This window comes from Bombina bombina, chromosome 6, assembly GCF_027579735.1.
Source record: "Bombina bombina isolate aBomBom1 chromosome 6, aBomBom1.pri, whole genome shotgun sequence".
Lineage (NCBI taxonomy): Eukaryota > Metazoa > Chordata > Amphibia > Anura > Bombinatoridae > Bombina > Bombina bombina.
Genome location: NC_069504.1, coordinates 44,317,901 through 44,342,184, shown reverse-complemented (window position 1 = coordinate 44,342,184; position 24,284 = coordinate 44,317,901). Strand labels below are relative to the sequence as shown.

At 40.4% G+C, this 24,284-nt stretch overlaps 1 protein-coding gene across 1 annotated transcript in view; it reads left to right on the top strand.

The window, feature by feature from the left end:
- Positions 1 to 24,284, top strand: part of EXOC4 (exocyst complex component 4) — a 1,163,948-nt gene that overhangs the window by 209,222 nt on the left and 930,442 nt on the right. The window contains exon 7 of the mRNA XM_053716390.1: positions 16,610 to 16,787. Within this exon, the coding sequence (XP_053572365.1) occupies positions 16,610 to 16,787 (178 nt within the window). The remainder of the gene's footprint in view (positions 1 to 16,609; positions 16,788 to 24,284) is intronic.

The following is a 24,284-nucleotide window of genomic DNA, read 5'->3' as shown; positions in this document are numbered from 1 at the left end:
GGTTTTCTTCTGAGAGAATTTTCAGAGGCGCATTCTATGCTTATGGCTGGCAATCTCCTTTGTGGGATCTGTTTCTATGGTTCTTCGCATTCCTGATTACAAAATGGTCAGCCGAGCTATGCAGCCTGTTTTTCCTCTTGGAATTTTGGTTAGGGATACTCAGGGTGTAACAATATCCATCTTTTGTGCCTATGCATCCGTCTAGTCTAGTGCTATTTCTTCATCCTTGGGATTTGTTGGCTAAGGTTTTCATAGAGCAGATGGTGACACCTGCATCTTGGTTATCATGTTTGTGCTAGATTTTATCAATTGTTGGGTTTTGTCTCAGTGGAGACAGCTTGGAAAGGAAGGTCGCCCAGGTTGTGGTTCCTGGTAAATAAGTGCCCGCCTTTCCTTCTTTACCATCCACTTTTCTTTGTGGACTTCATAGCTTGGGTATTAGTTCCTACAAAGAAGTATTTTCGTGGACTATCACCACTTTTGAAAGAAAACATAATTTATTCTTACCTGATAAATCCCTTTCTTTCTTGGTGGTTATAGTCCACGAAACCGCCCATTTTTTACTAGTTGGCGGCAGTTCTTGTTTGCACCTCTTTACCCTACTATCTTTCTTACTTATTTTCCTTAGCTATATGTACTACTGGGAGAGAGATGGAAGTATACTGAACGTTTTTTTGTGTGGGGTGGCTTTGCCTCCTCCTGGTGGCCAGGAAGGGAATTCTTAAAAGTAAGGATTTTCGTGGACTATTACCACCAAGAAAGAAAGGAATTTATCAGGTAAGAATAAATTGTTATCTTTAGTTGTCTTTATTTTACGTTTAGATTTATTTATTCTAAGTATTAATGAAAAATAGGCTCAACATACGTCTCATTTAATTTATATTTTAACTTTGTTTCTTTAATAACAGCACTTTACACCGGGCATATTTTCAAGGCAGTTAAGGCATATGAATGACAAAACTAATGACTGAGATAGAGCATGACGTTTTAACAAAAGTTAAATTTCAACTTCCATTATAAGACTGTAGAGTCTTTTTATGTGCACACTTTTTGAGTCACCATATATACATGAGTCTGTGATTGGCTAATGACTGTTACATGATAGGGGACAGGAAAGTGAAAGAAAACTATAAAGTTGTCTAAAAATGTCTATTTCTCCACTAAAGTTCAAATTGTGTTAGTGCATTGTCTTTTTTATTATTTATTTATTGCTTTTGTAATTCTGTTGTATTTAATGGTCCTTTTAGATGTTATCACATAGCTTTAAAGGGAAGGTACTCTAGTGTTTCTCAGAATTATGCAGTGTCTCTTAGGGGTGTATATTAATATATAATTATTAAAAATAAAATTATGGTTCCGGTCACAATCTTTCACATATCATCTCTTGATAACTAATTTTTATTTTTGTCTGGTATTGGAAGCACGTTTTTTCATGTGATCACAATCAAAAATGGATTTAGCCTCTTTCACACTTCTTAAGGTTACAGTAAGGTTCTTTTCAGTTAATAGTTTAGTGTTTAATGAAAATACACAAAAATGAAAAGAGAGAAGCGCTCATCCTGGGAACTAGCAATAGCATAATAGCTTCTTCTATGGCTAGTTACCACCCTTTTTGATCAACATGTGCCGTTCACAGAGAAGACTTCACAGTACAGTCCAGCCCCGAAATACCAGGCAATCCCTCTCTGAACGAGAGAAACAGCAAAACCACAGACATATGTTTCGGCCTATTGTGAGCCTCGTCAGTGAGGTGCAGCCATATCCCTCTAGGCACACTGAGCAGCGGGTCCATGTCTGGATTCCCGCATCACACTTAGGGAGACGTCCCTAAGTGTCATAATTTGCATAAATAAAAATTGTTCGTTCCCAGGTTGAGCGCTTCTCTCTTTTTATTTAATGAAAATACTCATTTATGTATTTGAGATTAACTTCAATTCAAATTCAATTCAAATTCATCATGCTAAATACCCCTATAAAAATAAAAAATCCCCCCAAAATAAAAACACCTCCTAATCTAATACTAAACTACCAATAGCCCTTAAAAGGGCCTTTTGTAAGGCATTGCCTTAAGTTAAACAGCTATTTTACCTCTATAAAGGTATAAAGGTATAAAGTCCCCCCAGTAAAACCCAACCAAATCCCCCCAAAATAAAAAACCTAACACTAAAAAAACTAAACTACCCATTTGTATGGGCATTCAGCTCTTTTACTGCCCTTAAAAGGGCAATTAGCTCTTTTTCAAGCACAAAAAAACCTTCATCTAAAACAAAAAACCACCCCACAAATTAAAATAAAAAAGCCTAAGACTAAACCCCAAATAGGTACTCACCGTTCCTGAAGTCAGACGGAGAAGGTCTTCTTCCAGACGGCTCCATCATCATCTATCTTCATCCGGAACTAAGGTGGCGCGGAGCTCAGGTGCAGAGCTGTCTTCCCCGATGCATGAATCCTAAGTGGTGGTCCTCGGATGCATGGAGGCTCCCTTTCATCCGATGTCCGTCGTACACTGAATATTGAATGCAATATACCGCAATCAATTTGGGGTACATTGCATTCCTATTGGCTGAAATTTTTAAATCAGCCAATAGGATTAGACCTACTGAAAACATATTGGCTGTTCAAATGAGCCAATAAGATTTAAGTAGCTCTCATCCTATTGGCTGATTTCAAAATTTCAGCCACAATAGGAATGCAAGGTACCCCAATAAATATGGGGTACCTTGCATTCAATCTTCAGTGTGCGACGGATGATCACATGAAGAGGAGCCTCGCGGCAGCCGAGAACTGCCGTCATTGAGGACCCGCCGCAGAGGATCAACGCATTGGTAAAGCCAGCTCCGCACCTCTTCTTCACGCCGCCTTTGCTCCAGATGAAGATAGAAGATGATGGAGCCGCCTAGAAGAAGACCTTCTCCGCCAGACTTCAGGAACGGTGAGTACCTATTTGGGGCTAAGTGTTAAGATTTTTTTTTTATTTTTTTTTTAAGATTAGGGGTTTAATTGGCTGGAAAAGAGCTGATTGCCCTTTTAAGGGCAGTGAAAGAGCTGAATGCTCTTTTATGGGCAATGCCCATACAAATGCCCCTTTAGGGGCAATGGGTAGTTTTTTTTTTTTTAATTAGTTTTTTTTTGGGGGGGGGGGGTTGGTGGGTGGGTGTCTTTTACTGTTAGGGGGGATTTAGTAATTTTTTAAATGTAAAACAGCTGTTTCCATCTTAATGGGGGGAGAGTCCACTGCATTCATTACTTGTGGGAATTAAGAACCTGGCCACCAGGAGGAGGCAAAGACACCCCAGCCAAAGGCTTAAATTCCTTCCCCACTCCCTTCATCCCCCAGTCATTCTTTGCCTTTTGTCACAGGAGGTTGGCAGAGAAATGTTGGAAGATTTGGAGTAGTCTCTTATGGAGGGTAGTACTCTTCAAAATGGGACTGGAGTTTTAAGTAGTCCTGTCAGCCTCTCAGTGAGAGCATGGGTGAATGTTAGAGTCCGGAAATGCAGGGAGAGTCTTTCTACGAACCCATCCCAACTCAGTTTAACAGCTTCATTAGCAATCAGCGTTGACAAGTTTTGCTGCCTGCTTTTCTTCTCTCAAGTCCATGTCAGGAGCGATGATACTACCCTGTCACACTTGAAGGGCCTTGTTCCTGTTCCACGGCGTTGATTCTGGTAAGATCGTTTCATTTATATATATTTGATAACTCAAGAAGACAGAGTCACAGTGTGGTTCCTTTATCTTTATAGAATCTAGGGTAATACCCTGGAAAGGGGGTTATTGAACAGGGGGGATTTTATTATGCATGTTGTTTATTGTGTTTCTGCTGCATTTGTGTGAGATGAGGCTCTGTCAGTGTGGAACAGTCAGTTCATTAGCGAGAGATTGAGGCGGGCTTTTTTGGCACGTCTCTCTGTCTCGCTCTTTCTATCTCTCTCGAGTGCAGGGGTGGTCCTGCATGGTACTCCATGTGACCGGGTGTGGCCTCTAACTTCCTCTTTCTCGACCTGCGTTCAGAGGAGACAAAAGCTGTTTTTCTTTCATGTAATTAGCAAGAGTCCATGAGCTAGTGACGTATGGGATATACATTCCTACCAGGAGGGGCAAAGTTTCCCAAACCTTAAAATGCCTATAAATACACCCCTCACCACACCCACAAATCAGTTTTACAAACTTTGCCTCCTATGGAGGTGGTGAAGTAAGTTTGTGCTAGATTCTACGTTGATATGCGCTCCGCAGCAGGTTGGAGCCCGGTTTTCCTCTCAGCGTGCAATGAATGTCAGAGGGATGTGAGGAGAGTATTGCCTATTTGAATGCAATGATCTCCTTCTACGGGGTCTATTTCATAGGTTCTCTGTTATCGGTCGTAGAGATTCATCTCTTACCTCCCTTTTCAGATCGACGATATACTCTTATATATATATATATACCATTACCTCTGCTGATTTTCGTTTCAGTACTGGTTTGGCTTTCTACAAACATGTAGATGAGTGTCCTGGGGTAAGTAAGTCTTATTTTCTGTGACACTCTAAGCTATGGTTGGGCACTTTTTTTATAAAGTTCTAAATATATGTATTCAAACATTTATTTGCCTTGACTCAGGATGTTCAACATTCCTTATTTTCAGACAGTCAGTTTCATATTTGGGATAATGCATTTAAATCAATCATTTTTTCTTACCTTAAAATTTTTTGACTTTTTCCCTGTGGGCTGTTAGGCTCGCGGGGGCTGAAAATGCTTCATTTTATTGCGTCATTCTTGGCGCTGACTTTTTTGGCGCAAAATTTTTTTCTGTTTCCGGCGTCATACGTGTCGCCGGAAGTTGCGTCATTTTTTACGTTCTTTTGCGTCAAAAGTGTCGGCGTTCCGGATGTGGCGTCATTTTTGGCGCCAAAAGCATTTAGGCGCCAAATAATGTGGGCGTCTTATTTGGCGCTAAAAAAAAAATAAAAAAATATGGGCGTCACTTTTGTCTCCACATTATTTAAGTCTCATTATTTATTGCTTCTGGTTGCTAGAAGCTTGTTCACTGGCATTTTTTTCCCATTCCTGAAACTGTCATTTAAGGAATTTGATCTATTTTGCTTTATATGTTGTTTTTTCTATTACATATCGTAAGATGTTCCACGTTGCAACTGAGTCAGAAGATACTTCAGGAAAATCGCTGCCCGGTGCTGGAGCTACCAAAGCTAAGTGTATCACTTTTGGTATCTGTTCCTTCAGCTGTTGTTTGTATTAAATGTTATGACAAACTTGTTAATGCAGATAACATTTCCTTTAGTACTGTTACATTACCTGTTGCTGTTCCGTCAACATCTAATACTCAGAGTGTTCCTGATAACATAAGAGATTTTGTTTCTAAATCCATTAAGAAGGCTATGTCTGTTATTTCTCCTTCTAGTATACATAAAAGTCTTTTAAAACTTCTCTTTTTTCAGATGAATTTTTAAATGAACATCATCATTCTGATACTGATAATAGTTCTTCTGGTTCAGAGGTTTCTGTCTCAGAGGTTGATGCTGATAAATCTTTGTATTTGTTCAAGATGGAATTTATTCGTTCTTTATTTAAAGAAGTATTAATTGCATTAGAAATAGAGGATTCTGGTCCTCTTGATACTAAAACTAAACGTTTAAATAAGGTTTTTAAATCTCCTGTAGTTATTCCAGAAGTGTTTCCTGTCCCTGATGCTATTTCTGAAGTAATTTCCAGGGAATGGAATAATTTGGGTAATTCATTTACTCCTTTTAAAACGTTTTAAGCAATTATATCCTGTGCCATCTGACAGATTAGAGTTTGGGACAAAATCCCTAAGGTTATGGGGCTGTCTCTACTCCTGCTATATTTTTAGCGGATGTTGCTGCAGCTTCAACTTTTTGGTTAGAAGCTTTAGCGCAACATGTAACAGATCATAATTCTCATAGCATTATTATTCTAGAACATGCTAATTATTTTATTTGTGATGCCATCTTTGATATCATTAGAATTGATGTCAGGTATATGTCTCTAACTATTTTAGCTAGAAGAGCTTTATGGCTTAAAACTTGGAATGCTGATATGTCTTCTAAGTCAACTTTGCTATCCCTTTCTTTCCAGGGTAATAAATTATTCGGTTCTCAGTTGGATTCTTTTATCTCAACTGTTACTGGAAGGAAGGGAACTTTTTTACCACAGGATAAAAAATCTGAGGTAAATTTAGGTCTAATAATTGTTTTCGTTCCTTTCATCACAACAAGGAACAAAAGCCTGATCCTTCATCCTCAGGAGCGGTATCAGTTTGGAAACCTTCTTCACTTTGGAATATATCCAAGCCTTATAGAAACCCAAAGCCAGCTCCTAAGTCCCTATGAAGGTGCGGCCCTCATTCCAGCTCAGCTGGTATGGGGCAGTTTACGTTCTTTTCAAAGAAATTTGGATCTATTCCGTTCACAATCTCTGGTTTCAGAACATTGTTTCAGAAGGGTACAGAATTGGCTTCAAGTTAAGGCCTCCTGCAAAGAGATTTTTTTCTTTCCCGTGTCCCAGTAAACCCAGCGAAGGCTCAAGCATTTCTGAAATGTGTTTCAGATCTAGAGTTGGCTGGAGTAATTATGCCAGTTCCAGTTTTGGAACAGGGGCTGGGGTTTTATTCTATCTCTTCATTGTACCAAAGAAGGTCAATTCCTTCAGACCAGTTCCGGATCTATCAATATTGAATCGTTATGTAAGGATACCAACATTCAAGATGGTAGCTGTAAGGACTATCCTGCCTTTTGTTCAGCAAGGGCATTATATGTCTACAATAGATTTACAGGATGCATATCTGCATATTCCGATTCATCCAGATCACTTTTAGTTTCTGAGATTCTCTTTTTTAGACAAGCATTACCAGTTTTGTGGCTCTACCGTTTGGCTTAGCATCAGCTCCAAGAATTTTTACAAAGGTTCTCGGTGCCCTTCTGTCTGTATTCAGAGAACAGGGTATTGGTATTTCCTTATTTGGACGATATCTTGGTACTTGCTCAGTCTTCACATTTAACAGAATCTCATACGAATCGACTTGTGTTGTTTCTTCAAGATCATGGTTGGAGGATCAATTTACCAAAAAGTTCATTGATTCCTCAGACAAGGGTAACCTTTTTAGGTTTCCAGGTAGATTCAGTGTCTATGACTCTGTCTTTGTCAGACAAGAGAAGTCTAACATTGATATCAGCTTGTCAAAACCTTCAGTCACAATCATTCCCTTTGGTAGCCTTATGCATGGAAATTTTAGGTCTTATGACTGCTGCATCGGACGCGATCTCCTTTGCTCATTTTCACATGCGACCTCTTCAGCTCTGTATGCTGAACCAATGGTGCAGGGATTACACAAAGATATCTCAATTAATATCTTTAAAACCGATTGTACGACACTCTCTGACGTGGTGGACAGATCACCATCGTTTAGTTCAGGGGGCTTCTTTTGTTCTTCCGACCTGGACTGTAATTTCAACAGATGCAAGTCTTACAGGTTGGGGAGCTGTGTGGGGGTCTCTGACGGCACAAGGGGTTTGGGAATCTCAGGAGGTGAGATTACCGATCAATATTTTGGAACTCCGTGCAATTTTCAGAGCTCTTCAGTCTTGGCCTCTTCTGAAGAGAGAGTCGTTCATTTGTTTTCAGACAGACAATGTCACAACTGTGGCATACATCAATCATCAAGGAGGGACTCACAGTCCTCTGGCTATGACAGAAGTATCTCGAATTCTGGTTTGGGCGGAATCCAGCTCCTGTGTAATCTCTGCGGTTCATTTCCCAGGTATAGACAATTAGGAAGCGGATTATCTCAGTCGTCAAACGTTGTATCCGGGCGAATGGTCTCTTCACCCAGAGGTATTTCTTCAGATTGTTCAAATGTGGAAACTTCCAGAAATAGATCTGATGGTTTCTCATCTAAACAAGAAACTTCCCAGGTATCTGTTCAGACCCCGGGATCCTCAGGCGGAGGCAGTGGATGCATTATCACTTCCTTGGAAGTATCATCCTGCCTATATCTCTCCGCCTCTAGTTCTTCTTCCAAGAGTAATCTCCAAGATTCTGAAGGAATGCTCGTTTGTTCTGCTGGTAGCTCCAGCATGGACGGATTCTTTTTCGGATGGCCTCTTGCCAACCGTGGGCTCTTCCGTTAAGACCAGACCTTCTGTCGCAAGGTCCTTTTTTCCATCAGGATCTCAAATCTTTAAATTTAAGGGTATGGAGATTGAACGCTTGATTCTTGGTCAAAGAGGTTTCTCTGACTCTGTGATTAATACTATGTTACAGGCTCGTAAATCTGTATCTAGAGAGATATATTATAGAGTCTGGAAGACTTATATTTCTTAGTGTCTTCTCATCATTTTTCCTGGCATTCTTTTAGAATTCCGAGAATTTTTTTACAGTTTCTTCAGGATGGTTTAGATAAAGGTTTGTCCGCAAGTTCCTTGACAGGACAAATCTCTGCCCTTTCTGTTCTTTTTCACAGAAAGATTGCTAATCTTGCTGATATTCATTGTTTTGTACAAGACTTGGTTCGTATAAAACCTGTCATTCAGTCAATTTCTCCTCCTTGGAGTTTGAATTTGGTTCTGGGGGCTCTTCTAGCTCCTCCTTTTGAACCCATGCATTCATTTGGACATTAAACTTCTTTCTTGGAAAGTTTTGTTTCTTTTGGCCATCTCTTCTGCCAGAAGAGTCTCTGAATTATCTGCTCTTTCTTGTGAGTCTCCTTTTCTGATTTTTCATCAGGATAAGGCGGTGTTGCGAACTTCTTTTGAATTTTTTCCTAAGGTTGTGTATTCTATCAACATTAGTAGAGAAATTGTGGTTCCTTCATTATGTCCTAATCCTAAGAATTCTAAGGAGAAATCATTGCATTCTTTGGATGTTGTTAGAGCTTTGTAATATTATGTTGAAGCTACTAAGTCTTTCCGAAAGACTTCTAGTCTATTTTTCATCTTTTCTGGTTCTAGAAAAAGCCAGAAAGCTTCTGCCATTTCTTTGGCATCTTGGTTGAAATCTTTAATTCATCATGCCTATGTCGAGTCGGGTAAAACTCCGCCTCAAAGGATTACAGCTCATTCTACTAGGTCAGTTTCTACTTCCTGGGCGTTTAGGAATGAAGCTTCGGTTGATCAGATTTGCAAAGCAGCAACTTGGTCCTCTTTGCATACTTTTACTAAATTCTACCATTTTGATATGTTTTCTTCTTCTGAAGCAGTTTTTGGTAGAAAAGTACTTCAGGCAGCGGTTTCAGTTTGAATCTTCTGCTTATGTTTTCATTAAACTTTAGGTGTGGATTATTTTCAGCAGGAATTGGCTGTCTTTATTTTATCCCTCCCTCTCTAGTAACTCTTGCGTGGAAAGATCCACATCTTGGGTAGTCATTATCCCATACGTCACTAGCTCATGGACTCTTGCTAATTACATGAAAGAAAACATAATTTATGTAAGAACTTACCTGATAAATTAATTTCTTTCATATTAGCAAGAGTCCATGAGGCCCACCCTTTTTGTGGTGGTTATGATTTTTTTGTATAAAGCACAATTATTCCAATTCCTTATTTTATATGCTTTCGCACTTTTTTCTTATCACCCCACTTCTTGGCTATTCGTTAAACTGATTTGTGGGTGTGGTGAGGGGTGTATTTATAGGCATTTTAAGGTTTGGGAAACTTTGCCCCTCCTGGTAGGAATGTATATCCCATACGTCACTAGCTCATGGACTCTTGCTAATATGAAAGAAATGAATTTATCAGGTAAGTTCTTACATAAATTATGTTGTTGTAGTCCGGGTCATAGGAGGTGGTGAGTGCCCCGGCCATAGGGATATAATGGTGCCATTTATTTTTTGATCAAGTCCGAAATAAAGGCACAAGCTATGGAGGACTCTGATATGTTAGAGGATACTCCCTCTTTATCTAAACCTGTTAACTGTGTATATTGTGAGGAGGTTCCAGTCGAACCACCTACCCAACTCTGTTCCACATGCTTTGACAATATTGCTATATCCAAAAAGAATAAAGTATTTAGTACGACTGAGCCGTCCACCTCTGAAGGTTCTCCGCCCCGCGAGGTGCGTTTTTTTACAATCCTCTCCATTTACACAAGCAGTTCCCCAGGGCACTACTAATCCTCCTGCGGGAAGGGCCATTTGGCCTCCAGACTTCGCCGATCAGTTACAAACGCAAAGGTACGCACTGCTATCCGTCTCAGGGGTCTTGACTCCGCTGGATGTCTCAGATAGATTATCTGCTAAGGAGGACAACTCCGAATTATCGGAGGATGTTGCTTCTGGGTCGGAATTGGCTACTTCTAGGCCTCCGTCTGTGGAGGAACCAGATTTTAAATTTAACATGGAGCATTTGCGCTTTCTGTTGAAAGAGGTGCTTGCTACGTTGGAGGTACCGGAACCGAAGCTACCGGAGGAACCTTCGATCCCTAAACTGGATAGGGTTTACAAGGACAGGGTAGTGCCCCAGGCCTTCCCGGTTGCAGTCAAGATGGCTAACATTATTAAGAATGCATGGGAGAAACATGGTTCGTCCTTTTCCCCCTCTTCTTCTTTTAAAAAGCTTTTCCCTGTTCCGGATGCGCAGTTTGAACTGTGGGGAACCGTCCCTAAGGTGGATGGTGCTATCTCCATTCTCGCTAAGAGAACGACTATTCTGCTAGAGGATAGCTCCTCTTTCAAGGAACCCATGGATTAAATGATGGAGTCCATGTTGCGGAAGATGTTCCAATTCATGGGGTTCGTTTTCCAACCGGCGGTGGTTGCTACGGTGGCTGGTGCAGCTACCTACTGGTGTGACGCTCTATCAGCAATGGTCGAGGTGCAGACTCCCCTCGATGAGATTCTAGAACGAATCAAGGCTTTAAGGGTAGCACATTCGTTCATTTGTGATGCTAACATGCAGATTATTCGCCTGAATGCTAAGACTTCAGGTTTTTCGGTTTTAGCCCGCAAGGCTCTGTGGCTAAAGTCGTGGTCTGCTGACATGACTTCCAAGTCTCGCTTGCTTTCCCTCCCATTCAAAGGGAAAATTTTGTTTGGCCCGGGCCCAGGAATCTATCATATTTACGGTCACGGGTGGCAAGGGTGCCTTCTTGCCTCAGGATAAGAAGGCTAAACCTAAGGGGTCTACTTTTCGTCCCTTTTCGTACGGACAAGTTTCAGCGCCAGCAGCCTGCCGCAAAGTCTGAGCTGTCCAAGGGATCTTGTAAGCCAGCTAACTCTTGCAACAAGTCCAAGCAGAACAAGAAGCCAGCCGAGTCAAAGTTGGCATGAAGGGGCGGCCCCAGATCCGTCCTTGGATCAGGTAGGGGGCAGACTATCTCTTTTTGCGGAGGCCTGGAGAAGAGACGTTATAGACCCTTGAGTTCTGGAGGTCGTAGCCCGGGGTTACAGGATAGATTTCAAGTCCTATCCGCCCAGAGGCAGATTCCTCCTGTCAAACATATCTTCAAGACCAGAAAAGAGAGACGCCTTCCTGGGGTGTGTGAGGGATCTCTCATTTCTCGGGGTAATTTTCCCAGTCCCTACAGCAGAAAGAGGTCTGGGGTATTATTCAAACCTTTTCGTGGTCCCAAAGAAGGAGGGCATGTTTTCATCCAATTCTAGACCTAAAGGCCCTAAACAAGTTTTTGTCAGTTCCATTGTTCAAGATAAAGATGATCAGGTCAATTTTGCCCCTGGTTCAAGAGGGGCAATTCATGATGACTATAGACCTGAAGGACGCTTACCTTCATGTTCCAATCCACAAGGATCACTTCAGGTTTCTAAGATTCACTTTCCTAGACCAGCACTTCCAGTTTGTGGCCCTTCCGTTTGGTCTGGCGACTGCCCCAAGAGTCTTTACAAAACTTCTGGGAGCTCTTCTCGCAGTAGCAAGAGCCAGAGGGATTGCAGTGGCACCTTATCTAGATGATATCCTGGTCCAGACTCCATCCTACAGTCTTGCGGAGGATCTCTCAAGAGCTCTTCTCGTTCTCCTTCTGCCCCACGGGTGGAAGATAAACGAAGGAAAGAGTTCATTGGTCCCAAGCAACAGCTTGGAATTCCTGGGTACGATAATAGATTCTTCAGCCATGAACTATTCTGGACAGATCAGTGACGTTGCAAGCTTGCGTCCAACTGTCTATCTCTTCAGACATCCTCCAGGACATCTTTGGCCAGGTGTATGGACATGATCGGGCTTATGGTATCCAGCATAGATGTCATTCCATTTGCCAGGTTCCATCTCAGACCTCTTCAGCTGTGCATGTTGAGACAATGGAACGGCGATCATTCAGATCTGTCCCAACATATATCTCTGGACATACAGATGCAAGTCTGTCATGATAGGGAGCTGTTGGGGGTGCCAGAAAATCACAGGGCAGATAGACTCAATAGGAGTCTAGTCTACCTATAAATATTCTGTAACTTTGATCGATATTTAATGCTCTGAGGGCTTGGCCCCCCTCTGGGGTTGTCCCGATTCATCAGATTCCAGTCGGATAACATTACCTCGGTGGCTTACATAAACCATCAGGGGGGTACGAGAAGTTCCCTAGCCTTGAGGGAAGTATCTAGGATTCAGGAATGGGCAGAGACTCACAATTGCTCGCTCTCAGCGATCCACATTCCGGGTGTGGACAACTGGAAAGCAGATTTTCTGAGCAGACAGACGTTTCATCCAGTGGAATGGTCTCTCCGTCCGAAGATATTCACGGAGATCTGCAGCAGATGGGGTACGCCGGAGATAGACCTCATGGTGTCCAGACTCAATTGCAAGCTACCCAGATATGGGTCGCGATCCAGGGATCCCCAGGCGGAACTGATAGATGCCTTGGTGGTACCCTGGGACTTCAACCTAATTTCCACCGTTGCTTCTTCTACCTCGTGTAGTGGCCCGCATCAAGCAGGAGCAAGCTTCGGCTATTCTGATTGCTCCGTCATGGCCGAGGAGGATGTGGTTTGCGGATCTGGTGGGGATGTCGTCATCTCCACTGTGGAGGTTACCTTGTCGCAGGGATCTGCTGGTTCAAGGTCCTTTTTTACATCAAAATCTCGATTCTCTGAGGCTGACTGCATGGAGATTCAACGGCCAGTCTTAGTCCAGAGAGGATTTTCGGAGAAAGTGATTGACACTCTCGTTCAGGCCAGGAAGCCGGACACTCAACGCATCTACCACAAGGTGTGGAGGACCTACTTGTCCTGGTGTGAGGAACAAGAATATCCCTGGCATAAGGTCAGGGTATCCAGGATTTTGGCCTTTTTCCAGGACAGTCTGGATAAAGGTCTTGCCGCCAGTTCCCTAAGGGGACAGATCTCTGCTTTATCTGTACCGTTGCATAAGAAGCTTGCAGAGCTTTCTGACATTCAGTCCTTTGTTCAGGCTCTGGTTAGGATTAGGCCTGTCTTCAGGAATTCGGCTCCTCCTTGGAGATTAAACTTGGTTCTTAAGGTTTTGCAGAGGGCTCCACTTGAGCCTATGCATGCTCTTGACATTAAGGTTCTTTCATGGAAAGTCCTGTTATTACTGGCTATTGCATCGGCACGCAGAGTCTCTGAGTTGGCGGCCTTGTAATGCGAGCCGTCCTACTTAGTTTTTCATGCTGATAAGGCTGTTCTTCTCACTGGATTGGGATTCCTTCCCAACGTAGTGTTGAGTCGTAACATCAATCAGGAAATAGTAGTTCCTTCTTTGTGTCCTAACCCTTCTTCTTCGAAGGAGAGGTTAATTCATAATATGGATGTGGTTCGGGCTTTGAAGTTTTATCTTCAGGCCACAAAAGAGTTCAGACAGACCTTATCTGTTGTGTACTCAGGGAAGTGCAGGGGGCAAAGGGCCTCTGCCACTTCTCTATCATTTTGGTTGAGGAGTATGATCCGTCTGGCATATGAGACAGTGGAACACAAGCCTCCTCAGAGGATTACGGCTCACTCGACTAGAGCTGTGGCCTCTTCTTAGGTCTTGAAGAATGAGGCTTCTATGGAGCAGATTTGTAAGGCGGCCACTTAGTCTTCCTTACATACTTTTGCAAATTTTTATAAATGTAATGTTTTTGCTTCGGTGGAAGCAGCTTTTAGGAGAAAGGTTCTGCAGGCTGTGGTGCCCTCATTTTAGGGTCCGCCTCCTTTTGCCCTCACGTTTTTTTCATTCAGTGTCCTCTAGAGCTTGGGTATTTGTTCCCACAAGTAATGCATGAAGCAGTGGACTCTCCTCCCATTAAGATGGAAAACACAAATTATGCTTACCTGATAATTTAATTTCCATCTGTGAGAGGAGAGTCCACTGTCCCCGCCCGTTTCTCCGGTGTGCGGACCTAAATTTAATTTTATTCTTCTGGCACTATTTATACCCTGATATTTCTCCTACTGTTCCTTGTTCCCTTGGCAGAATGACGGGGGGATGAGGGGAGTGGGGGAGGTATTTAAGCCTTTGGCTGGGGTGTGTCTGCCTCCTCCTGGTGGCCAGGTTGTTAATTCCCACAAGTAATGAATGAAGCAGTGGACTCTCCTCCCACTTAGGTCAGTGCTCTACAAAAGACCCTTTTAAGGGCTATTGGTAGTTTAGATTGGGGGTGTTTTTATTTTGGGGCGCTTTTTTATTTTCATAGGGATTAGGTATATTTTTTATTTTTTTATCATTTTGTTTATTTTTTTCTGTAATTTTAGAGTTTTTTATTCTTTGTAATTTAATGTTAGGATTTTTTATTTTAATTGTAATTTAGTAGTATTTGGGGTTAATTTAGGGGGTGTTAGGTTAAGGGGCTTAGTTATTGAATTAGTTATTTGCATGGGGGGGTGGCGGTATAGGGGTTAATAGGTTAATTAGGTTTATTGCGATGTGGGGGTTTGTCGGTTTAGGGCAGGGGTGTCCAAACTTTTTTGGAAGAGTGCCAGATTTCATGAAGTGAACATGTGCGAGGGCCGAAAATTTTGCCTGACATTCTTTGAACCATTTTAAAATAAATGCAAATTAACTATATTATGCAAAGTTTATTGAAAACGGCATACTTTTGCATTTTGTGACTTGGATGACAAATCTAAACAGGTGTTAAATCACTCTGCCTTTAATATAAAAAAACAGGAAGCTGAAATATGTCAGGAACATTGTAAAGTACATTACACAAACTAATAAAGGTTGTCTGTCAGCTTTTAAGTTCAGAAAATGTGAACAGGAACATAACCCCAAGTATACATGTGTTCAAATATATTTATAACAACGTTTCTCCCAAGAAAAAACTGTGTATGCTGTGCCTTTTACGTTTTTACATTGAATGACATGTCATAAATTGAACTTTTTATACCTTGAAATATCTCCTTGCTTATTCCTGTGAGACGTTTTGGTGCTATTATGAAAATTGGCCAGATTCCTATGCGTCCGATATCTCGCGAGATTTGGGCTTTCCCCTTCTTTCTGTGCCGGCTGATGACGTCAAACCAAAGATCTCAGGAGTCCTGAGCGGCACTCGGGGACTCACTGAGCGGCGCTCTGGGACTTAACTGAGCGGCGGTCGGGGACTCACTGGGGGGCCGTATAATGTTTATTTGGAAAATTATCTGTGGGGTCATATCAGTCCGGTACTCGTGCCGCAATTGGCCCACGGGCCGGACTTTGGTCATGCCTGGTTTAGGGGTTAATAGGTTTATTGCGATGTGGGGGTTTTGTGGTTAGGGGTTAATAGATTAACTTGGTTTATTGTAATGTGGGGGGCTGGCGGTTTAGGGGTTAATATTTTAATTATGTTATTGGCGGTTTAGGGGTTAATTTATTGTTTGCTATGTGGGGTTGGCGGTTTCGGTGTTTGTTAATACTTTGTGCGGGCGGTTTATTTGTTTTTTACTTATTTTGTGCGGGCGGTTGTGTGTGTGTGTTTTTTTTATTTTTATTTTTTACAAATTTAAGGCTTCGAATTTGCCTACGCTGCATCCAGGTGGATTCCGAAAATGGCAGGGTGGTGAAAGAATCCACCGCAGGTTTTGCTGCTTTGCTGCATCCAGGTGGATTCTGTTGGCTACCTCACGCAACCAACATTCTTTTGGCTACCTCACGCAGCCAACATTCTTTTGGCTGCCTCGCACAGGCAACATTCTTTTGGCTTTTTTGCGCAGCCAATATTCCTTTGAGAATGCGTGTGCAACTGGCGACACAGACGGACGCGTTACAAATGTGTGTATATGTATATATATATATATATATATATATAAATATATAATGTGTGTGTGTATTGTCTTGCTAACGGTCTCACGAGTACTGATGAAAATGGAGGCTGACACAAGAATGCAGTATAATAATAATAGGATTTACTGTGCACGTATTACAGTCATTAAGCAGTAATCAGATTCTTCAGACCTACATGTAAGCTTCTAACTAAACACTCTGAAATACAGATCGCGCCACAGCTATTTGTAATTTTTCCTAGACATATACAAAACATAAAAACGCATTTTTATATTAAAAAAAAAAATTGCAGCAGCTGTGTAAGAAATGTGGCTTTTGGCTCTATTTAAAATTGAGTAAGTTTCTCCCCTTACTGGTAATCTTTAGTGAAATTACCTCCCCCAGTATATATATAGTCTGTAGTCATGTGTTTTTAATAAAATACTCACTTTCAAAACTATGTTCATTTCCAGGTTGCTTCTAGAGTTGTTGGAACTTCTGTTTGATAAGTTTAATGCCGTTGCTGCTGCCCATTCAGTGGTTCTTGGACATCTACAACAGATTGTGACCTCTCCCACAAGCCAACAAGATGGGGATATCAAGCTGTACGACATGGCCGATGTGTGGGTGAAGATTCAGACAGTGCTGCAGGTGAGACATCTGATGCTGGGTGTTTTTACTTTATTCTTGAGTTTGCTGAACTCCACATATAAATGTTATCCTAGAACATTTCTTTATTGAACATATTTCCAAAAATTAACATTCACAAACATTGTACGAGACAACAATACCCAAGACCAAAAATTCTTAAAGACAGGTTGGGGGAGAATGCAGTAACTTTCCAACATCAATTTATACACTTCTGCGTAGCTCCCCCAATTTTTTTCTATCTCCTTCGTGCCAAAGAACCCATGACAGGTACTGCCACCAGCAATGAGGTCTGGGTCCTTGGGGTCTACCACACTTTCATAAAACTACCATCTGTTCCCTGATATACAAATAAATCTTTAATTTTAGAGGGTTTCATTCTTGATTTGTAGCTGTACTACATCCAGATCTGAAGAGCTCTGCGATCTAGAAATTCTGAGTATGACTATTCAAATGTATGTATGGATCGTGTAAAGAGTTGCTTCTTGTTCCAAGCCTTCTTAAAGGATTACTTTCCGTTATAATTTTTAAGACAAACAACTAACATATTAAAGTTAATAAACATTAATTAAAACCTACTGACCTATATTTTCTCCAAAATGAAGTTTCATAACGTTATAAAATATATCTTTTATTCCCCGATGATGTCACGTTATCCTGCCCACTATTTTCAGCACTGCATGTTCAAAATACTTAAACCAATGAAATTGTGTTTAAAGCGTCATTTTGAAACCTAGGTATTGTAAACGGATTGGTACAGAGCAAAGGATACCCACGGAGTGGGTTTGGAAAACAATTAAATTTGCAGACAAGATTTCTGATATACGGTAGGGATATGTTAATGAAATGCTATTGATAAAAAGCGTATTTGGGGTAGTTAGTTAGTAACAGGCATAGAAAATATTTACTTACAGTGGCCCTTTAAAGAATTACAATTTTAAATTATTAAAAAGATAACTAAATTTGAATATGTTGGATGATGCTTTATCTCCCATTAAAGGGACAGTAAAGTCAAAATTCAGACAGAACATTTAATTTAGAGCAGTTTTCTCGTATGAGGATGATATCCCATAGGGATTCCTTAACATGTGAGATACAATTCCCACCACTAGGAAGAGGCCAAGAACCCACACAAGAGCTTCAATCCCTCCCACCTTCCATCTCTTCTCATTTTGGTTCTTGGCCTCCTAGGAGAAGGCTGAAAATAGAGGTGCTCCAGCTATTTGCTAATGGATTATTTTTGGGAGCTCAGATCAATGAAAGACCCTTTATCCCTAACGCATGCGATTCAGAGAAAAGCAATTAATGATCTCCAGCACTCTAAAGGACATAGAAGCATAGGAATACAAGGTTATGATGCAGTCATGTGACTGCTATTGAAAAGCATTGAAAAGCAGTGCATTTATTAAAATAGCCAGGAGGTGGAACTGACCGCTTATGTTGCAGCAAAGCCAAGCAAGCTGATATTAATCAGTTTAACCAGACCTGAGCTATCGAGCAGATTTCAAAGGAACAAGATCTTCTTGTCTATAAATCAGTCCAGATCGGAATGCATAGAAAGAACTGTTAGCAGAAAAAATGCAAGTTGAGTCTGTGTTGTGTGATTATTTTATTAGGTTTATAATGCTGTTTAGCAAATGTTTTTATTCATTTAACTTAGTTTAATTATATATTCTGTGTTGTGTGATTATTTTATTAGGTTTATAATGTTGTTTAGCATTTAAAGTCTTCATTTCAAAGCTTTAAAAATAATGTATTAGGTGTTACTTATGACAATTTTGAGAGGGGCCTTGAACCTATCTCCCTTACTTTCCATTGACTTATATTATAAACTTGGTTTCAATTTACAACGGTTTTGATTTACAACCATTCCTTCTGGAACCTAACCCCGGCGTAAACTGAGGGCTACCTGTATATCCCTATGGGATTTCAGCCTTAGCTACCCTCTGTCCCTTAGCCCCCCCCCCCTGTGGGATCAAGTCATTTCCTCTAAGATCCTCTGCTGTATATGTACAAGCACTGGATTTGCGCTCTACTGGATACAGCTTCAGACAAGCTCAGTGGAGGGGTGCTACTTAAAGGTAAGTCCCTATCAAGTACTCACACAGTTCACAGGCTATTATAAGGTACTGGATAACGGTAAGCATAGCCAGGGGACTAAACAAAGCTACACTCTGTCATTTTTGCTCTTAAAGTGAAGGTCAATTTTCATGTGAAAGTGTCCGGTTTTTAAAAAAAAACTATTAAAAACAGGGACACTTTCATTCATGAAAATTGACATAGCACCGTATTTTAATAATACTTACCTTGTTCTTCGGAAACGCTGGATCGCCGTTCTGAAACGATGCCCCGTCTGCTTCTTCCTTGTTTACTTACCCAGCAATGACGAAACCGGCTTCCTCCAATCACAGCGTTTCCTCAGGCAATGATTACCCCGTGGGGGGGGGAGCCGTGATTAGAGGATGCCGGAATCGGCATTGCTGACGTATGCAGAGGCTTGCGACGGCTGGTGAAGCACTGGAGCGGCTTCAAGAAGAAAAGGTAAGTATATTTTTAAAAAAACGGCTGAAATGTCAATTTTCATAAATGAAAGTGCCCTTGTTTTTAATAGTTTTTTTAAAAACCGGGCACTTTCACATGAAACTCGACCTTTACTTTAAGGGTTTATATAAACCTTTTATTATGCCTGATATTTGGAGTCTTCCTCATTTACAAGCCCCTTTTAGTTTCATACTGATTGTTAAAGTGAATGTCAAGTTTGATGAATCCGTGCTTGGCATTCAAAACTTGACATTCACTTTAATGCTTGGCAGCAAGAGCGCTGCTTTCGGTTATTAATTTTGTCAGATTCATTACTGTAGGATTAATATAGCTGCCTGGGAATGAGTTTTCTTTTGTACCCGTCCATTTTTCCAAGCACTGCATTCACCTTAACTTCTATTCCGGGCCGCTTTAGTGAAAAAAAATAGAGCCGCAAGCTTTTAGTTCCTCGGCCTGTCTGTTGTATGTACAGCGTTTGTCCTTAGGCTCTCCCTGCAAACACTTTTTTTTCCAGTGGCTTCTCCAGCCTAACAGAGGAGCAGCTGCGGTTTTGTAGTTATCTCTAGCGCAGGGGAAATGGGTGACACTTGCATAGTTTTCTGTTTGTGACAAAATTACGTGGTAGGGTTTTTGATATTATTTCCCCTATTTTTGTGTAATCGGTTCGTGCTTTACAAATTTCAATATTTTAACCCCAAATAGAGAATTTTTTTTATTTTTTTTTACTAACGAGTTTTAGTATCATTGAGACCACAATCTTAAAGTGGCAATATTTTCTCTCCATTACACATTATAGTCAACTTGCTATATTGTAATGTGTTCTATGACAGTTTTTTTTTTTTTTTTTTACTCATTTTAGAGTCTATTAAGTTTGATGTGTGTGTGTGTATATATATATATATATATATCTCTGATGAAGCGCATGTGAGCATGCGCGAAACGCGTCAGTTCTAGCACCCCTTGCACACTGTGATTGTGCTCCATACTTTTTGTTTGAATAAATCCAATTTGGCATAGAGCTCTGGTTCCTCGTTTTTCTCTTAAATTCTATTAAGTTTGATGTGTGTGTATGTATGTATGTGTGTGTGTATATATATATATATTTGCATAGTATTACACTGTGTGTTCCTTATGCTTAAGAATTGTATGAGCAGTTACTGTGCATTCAAAGCATAATCAGAGTTTTCTCTTAGATTCTGTTATGTAATGCACAGGAGCGTGACACTTTGCCTGTCAGCTATAAAAAGCGCATCTATTAATTAATAACTTTCTGGCCCAATAGCATTCTTGTATTATTATATAAGTATATCTATCTTGAGCCATACTGTACAGTATATATTGTCTACTCCTGTATATTTGTGTATATGTATGTGTGTGTGTGTGTGTGTATATATGTATATATATATATAAGTTTGCAGGGTGTGTGCACTCTCACCAAAAGTTGTTCAACAGCTGCCAGGGTGCTCTGTAAGTATCCAATCTCAAACGAAAAAAGAAGCACTCACTGGTCTTCAGTCGACAAACGGATATATTTATTAGAATGTGACGTTTAAGGGTAAACACACCCCTTCTTCTGACAGAAGACTCGAAATGTCACATTCTAATAAATATATCCGTTTGTCGACTGAAGACCAGTGAGTGCTTCTTTTTTTGTTTATATATATATATATAATTCAAGAAAGCAAGCACTCACGATTCTTTTTCACACATCAACCCAGGGTGCTTCCAACAGGTAAAACAACATTTAAGCAAAAGGATGCACTCTCCAGGATTTCTGTAGCCATTGCCTTTATTGTAATGTTTCCGGATTTCACCCCCTTCGTCAGACACCAACAAATGACAACAACATACTCGCCCCCACCGTGACTTATATAATATTTGCAAGATGGAGCGCCAAGACGCAACTCCATATTTCGTAATCAAAACATAAATATAACAATATACAGCATATACACAAATCGTCTGTGATACAGATTCGGTAGGAGGATGGGTCATAACCAAATGTATATAGATAACCCCCTCTACTACAACATTACTTCTGTGGATAGCTCAACGCTGATTAGTGTACATTCGTTGCCATAGCAACCAAACATAAACATCAAGCAGCAATAGTATACTAAGTAGCGATTAACCCTTTCGTGACAGGGTTAAAGTGTCTACATCGGAACACCTGTTCCGATGTAGACAAATTGAAACTACGCGATCGTGCATACGATCGCGAGATTTCAATTATTGGATCGCATCTGGGGGGCGTCCCTACAACCCTAGGAACGCCCTCCAGACCGCGATCAAGTCCTTGAAGCGCAGAAGGCTTCAGGACAGCCGTTTGATATGACGTTCTATTCCGTCATAACGGCTTTAAAGCCCAGTGTAAATATGACGGAATAGAACGGCATAACGGCGTTAAAAGGTTAAAAACATAGTAGCAATCGTGTAAAAAGCAATGAAGCGATCATACAATCATGTGAAACATTAACTGGCAGGTAACAGCAGCTGTCAGGTTAACCCAAAGTACTTGCTCAATGTCAATCACGGTACTAGCAGATCTTATATCGCACCTTACTCTCAATTCATAATAGTTATCATGACATTTAGCATACAGATTAAGGCCCCTGTTAGCATTTTCAACTAACACTAAGAGTTAATAACAACATATGTACCTCCATGCCCTGCTTATCATGATATCATAGGAATTGCAGACATGAGCCTGTCATTATTTCAATATAATTATCAATATAGTAGAAAACAGTTTAGTTCAGGGTGGGGAAAAGCTAGATCACCACGTTTCCTGCTTTTTAGAAAATATTAATCACTGTGGCTTATGCTTTTTATACTTTTATACTATATATATATAAAACAATGGCTTGCACTCACTGGTCTTTTGCAAAAATCGTGCCTTTAATGTAACGTTTCGGGGACCGTATCCCCTTCCTCATCAGGTCTTAGGAAGGGGATACGGCCCCCAAAACGTTACATTAAAGGCACGTTTTTTGCAAAAGACCAGTGAGTGCAAGCCATTGTTCCTGTTTGCACCCTGGCAAGTTGGCTTGAAGTGAGAGTGTTATATATATATATATTACTATGGCTTCTGATTTTGAACATAATAATAAAATATGTATCCGGGGCCCCTATATTCATTAGCGCTAACCAATATACAAACAGGTAGATCAAATCTGTCAGGGAAACCAATGAAAACCTGTAAGGAAAACACGTTAGAAGATAATTGAAATAAACTTTGAGAGATCAAAGGAAGCAATACCAGTCTAAATGAGACTGCTCCACCTTGCTTCTTTCTGATGAACAATTTTGCCTTTTGTCACCACCTCATGGAAGTAGGTATGCATTATCGATTATAGTGTATTTCAAATCCACTACGGTATGTCTGTAGAGAAAGAGAGTATTTTTCTTTTCTTGCAAAGTCCAACCTTTATCACCCAGTAGAAAATGTAGGTTTGTAACTGGGACACAGGAGCTTGGTAAGAAGTTATGTAGTGCTGGGTACATGAGTAGGGACACACAATGACACTGATTTATATTAAGAAAAGTAATATCTATACATAAAACTGAAGAAACAAAACACAAGGGGGTCCATCCGATAAAAATCGTCGGCCGCAAAAGCCGGCGACGCCAATATTTGCACGGATTTGGTATCACATATACGGCGTAACCTAGAAGTTACGCGCGTATATTTCTGCCGTCGCCCGTAGTTTTTTGGGCTATAGGCAGGTATACCAAACCCGCGCAGTTTGGTATCCAATATGCAGCGTAAGGACTTACGTGGCGAAAATGGAGAAAACTTACTCCATTTTCACCTCGCCACAAAAAGCAGCCGTAAGAAGAAGCCTTACGCTGACTATTGGAGCCCCGTAACTCCCTAAACTGGCTGCTAAAATAAACCTAACACCTAACGCATGCGCAATGTCTATCTCCCTGTCAACCGCGATCTGCTAAAATAAACCTAACACCTAACGCATGCGCAATGTCTATCTACCTGTCAACCGCGATCCCCCCCCCCGAAATCCCTAATAAAGTTATTAACCCCTAAACCTCCGCCATCTACATAAACTAACCCCCTACTGTGAGCCCCTAAAACCGCCGCCATCTACCTTATCTATCCCCTAATTAGAACCCCTTACACCGCTGTCATCTACCTTATCTATCCCCTAATCTGACCCCTTACACCGCCGCCACCTATATAAAAATTATTAACCCCTAATCTAATCCCCCTATACCGCCGCCAGCTATATTAATATTATTAACCTCTAATGTAAGCCACTTACACCGCCGCCATCTCTATTAAAATGATTAACCCCTTATTTAATCTACCTACCCCGCCGCCAGCTATATTATCTATATTAACCATAAGTATATTATAGTTAATATAGGTATTACATTATATATATTAACTATATTAACCCTAATTATATTAGGGTTAATATAGTTAATATAGTTACTATAGTATTTATATAAACTATATTAACTCTATCTAACCCTAACACCCCTAACTAAATTTATATTAAATTAATCTAATTCATTTATAAACTAAAATATTCCTATTTAAATCTAAATACTTACCTATAAAATAAACCCTAAGATAGCTACAATATAATTAATAATTACATTATAGCTATGTTAGGGTTAATATTTATTTTACAGGTAAATTGTTAATTATTTTAACTAGGTATAATAGGTATTAAATAGTTATTAACTATTTAATATCTACCTAGTTAAAATAATTACCCAATTACCTGTAAAATAAATCCTAACCTAAGTTACAAATACACCTACACTATCAATAAATTAAATAAACTACAAACATCTATCTAAAAATACAATTAAATTAACTAAACTAAATTACAAAAAAAAACAAACACTAAATTACAAAAAATAAAAAAAGATTACAAGATTTTTAAGCTAATTACACCTATTCTAAGCCCCCTAATAAAATAATAAACCCCC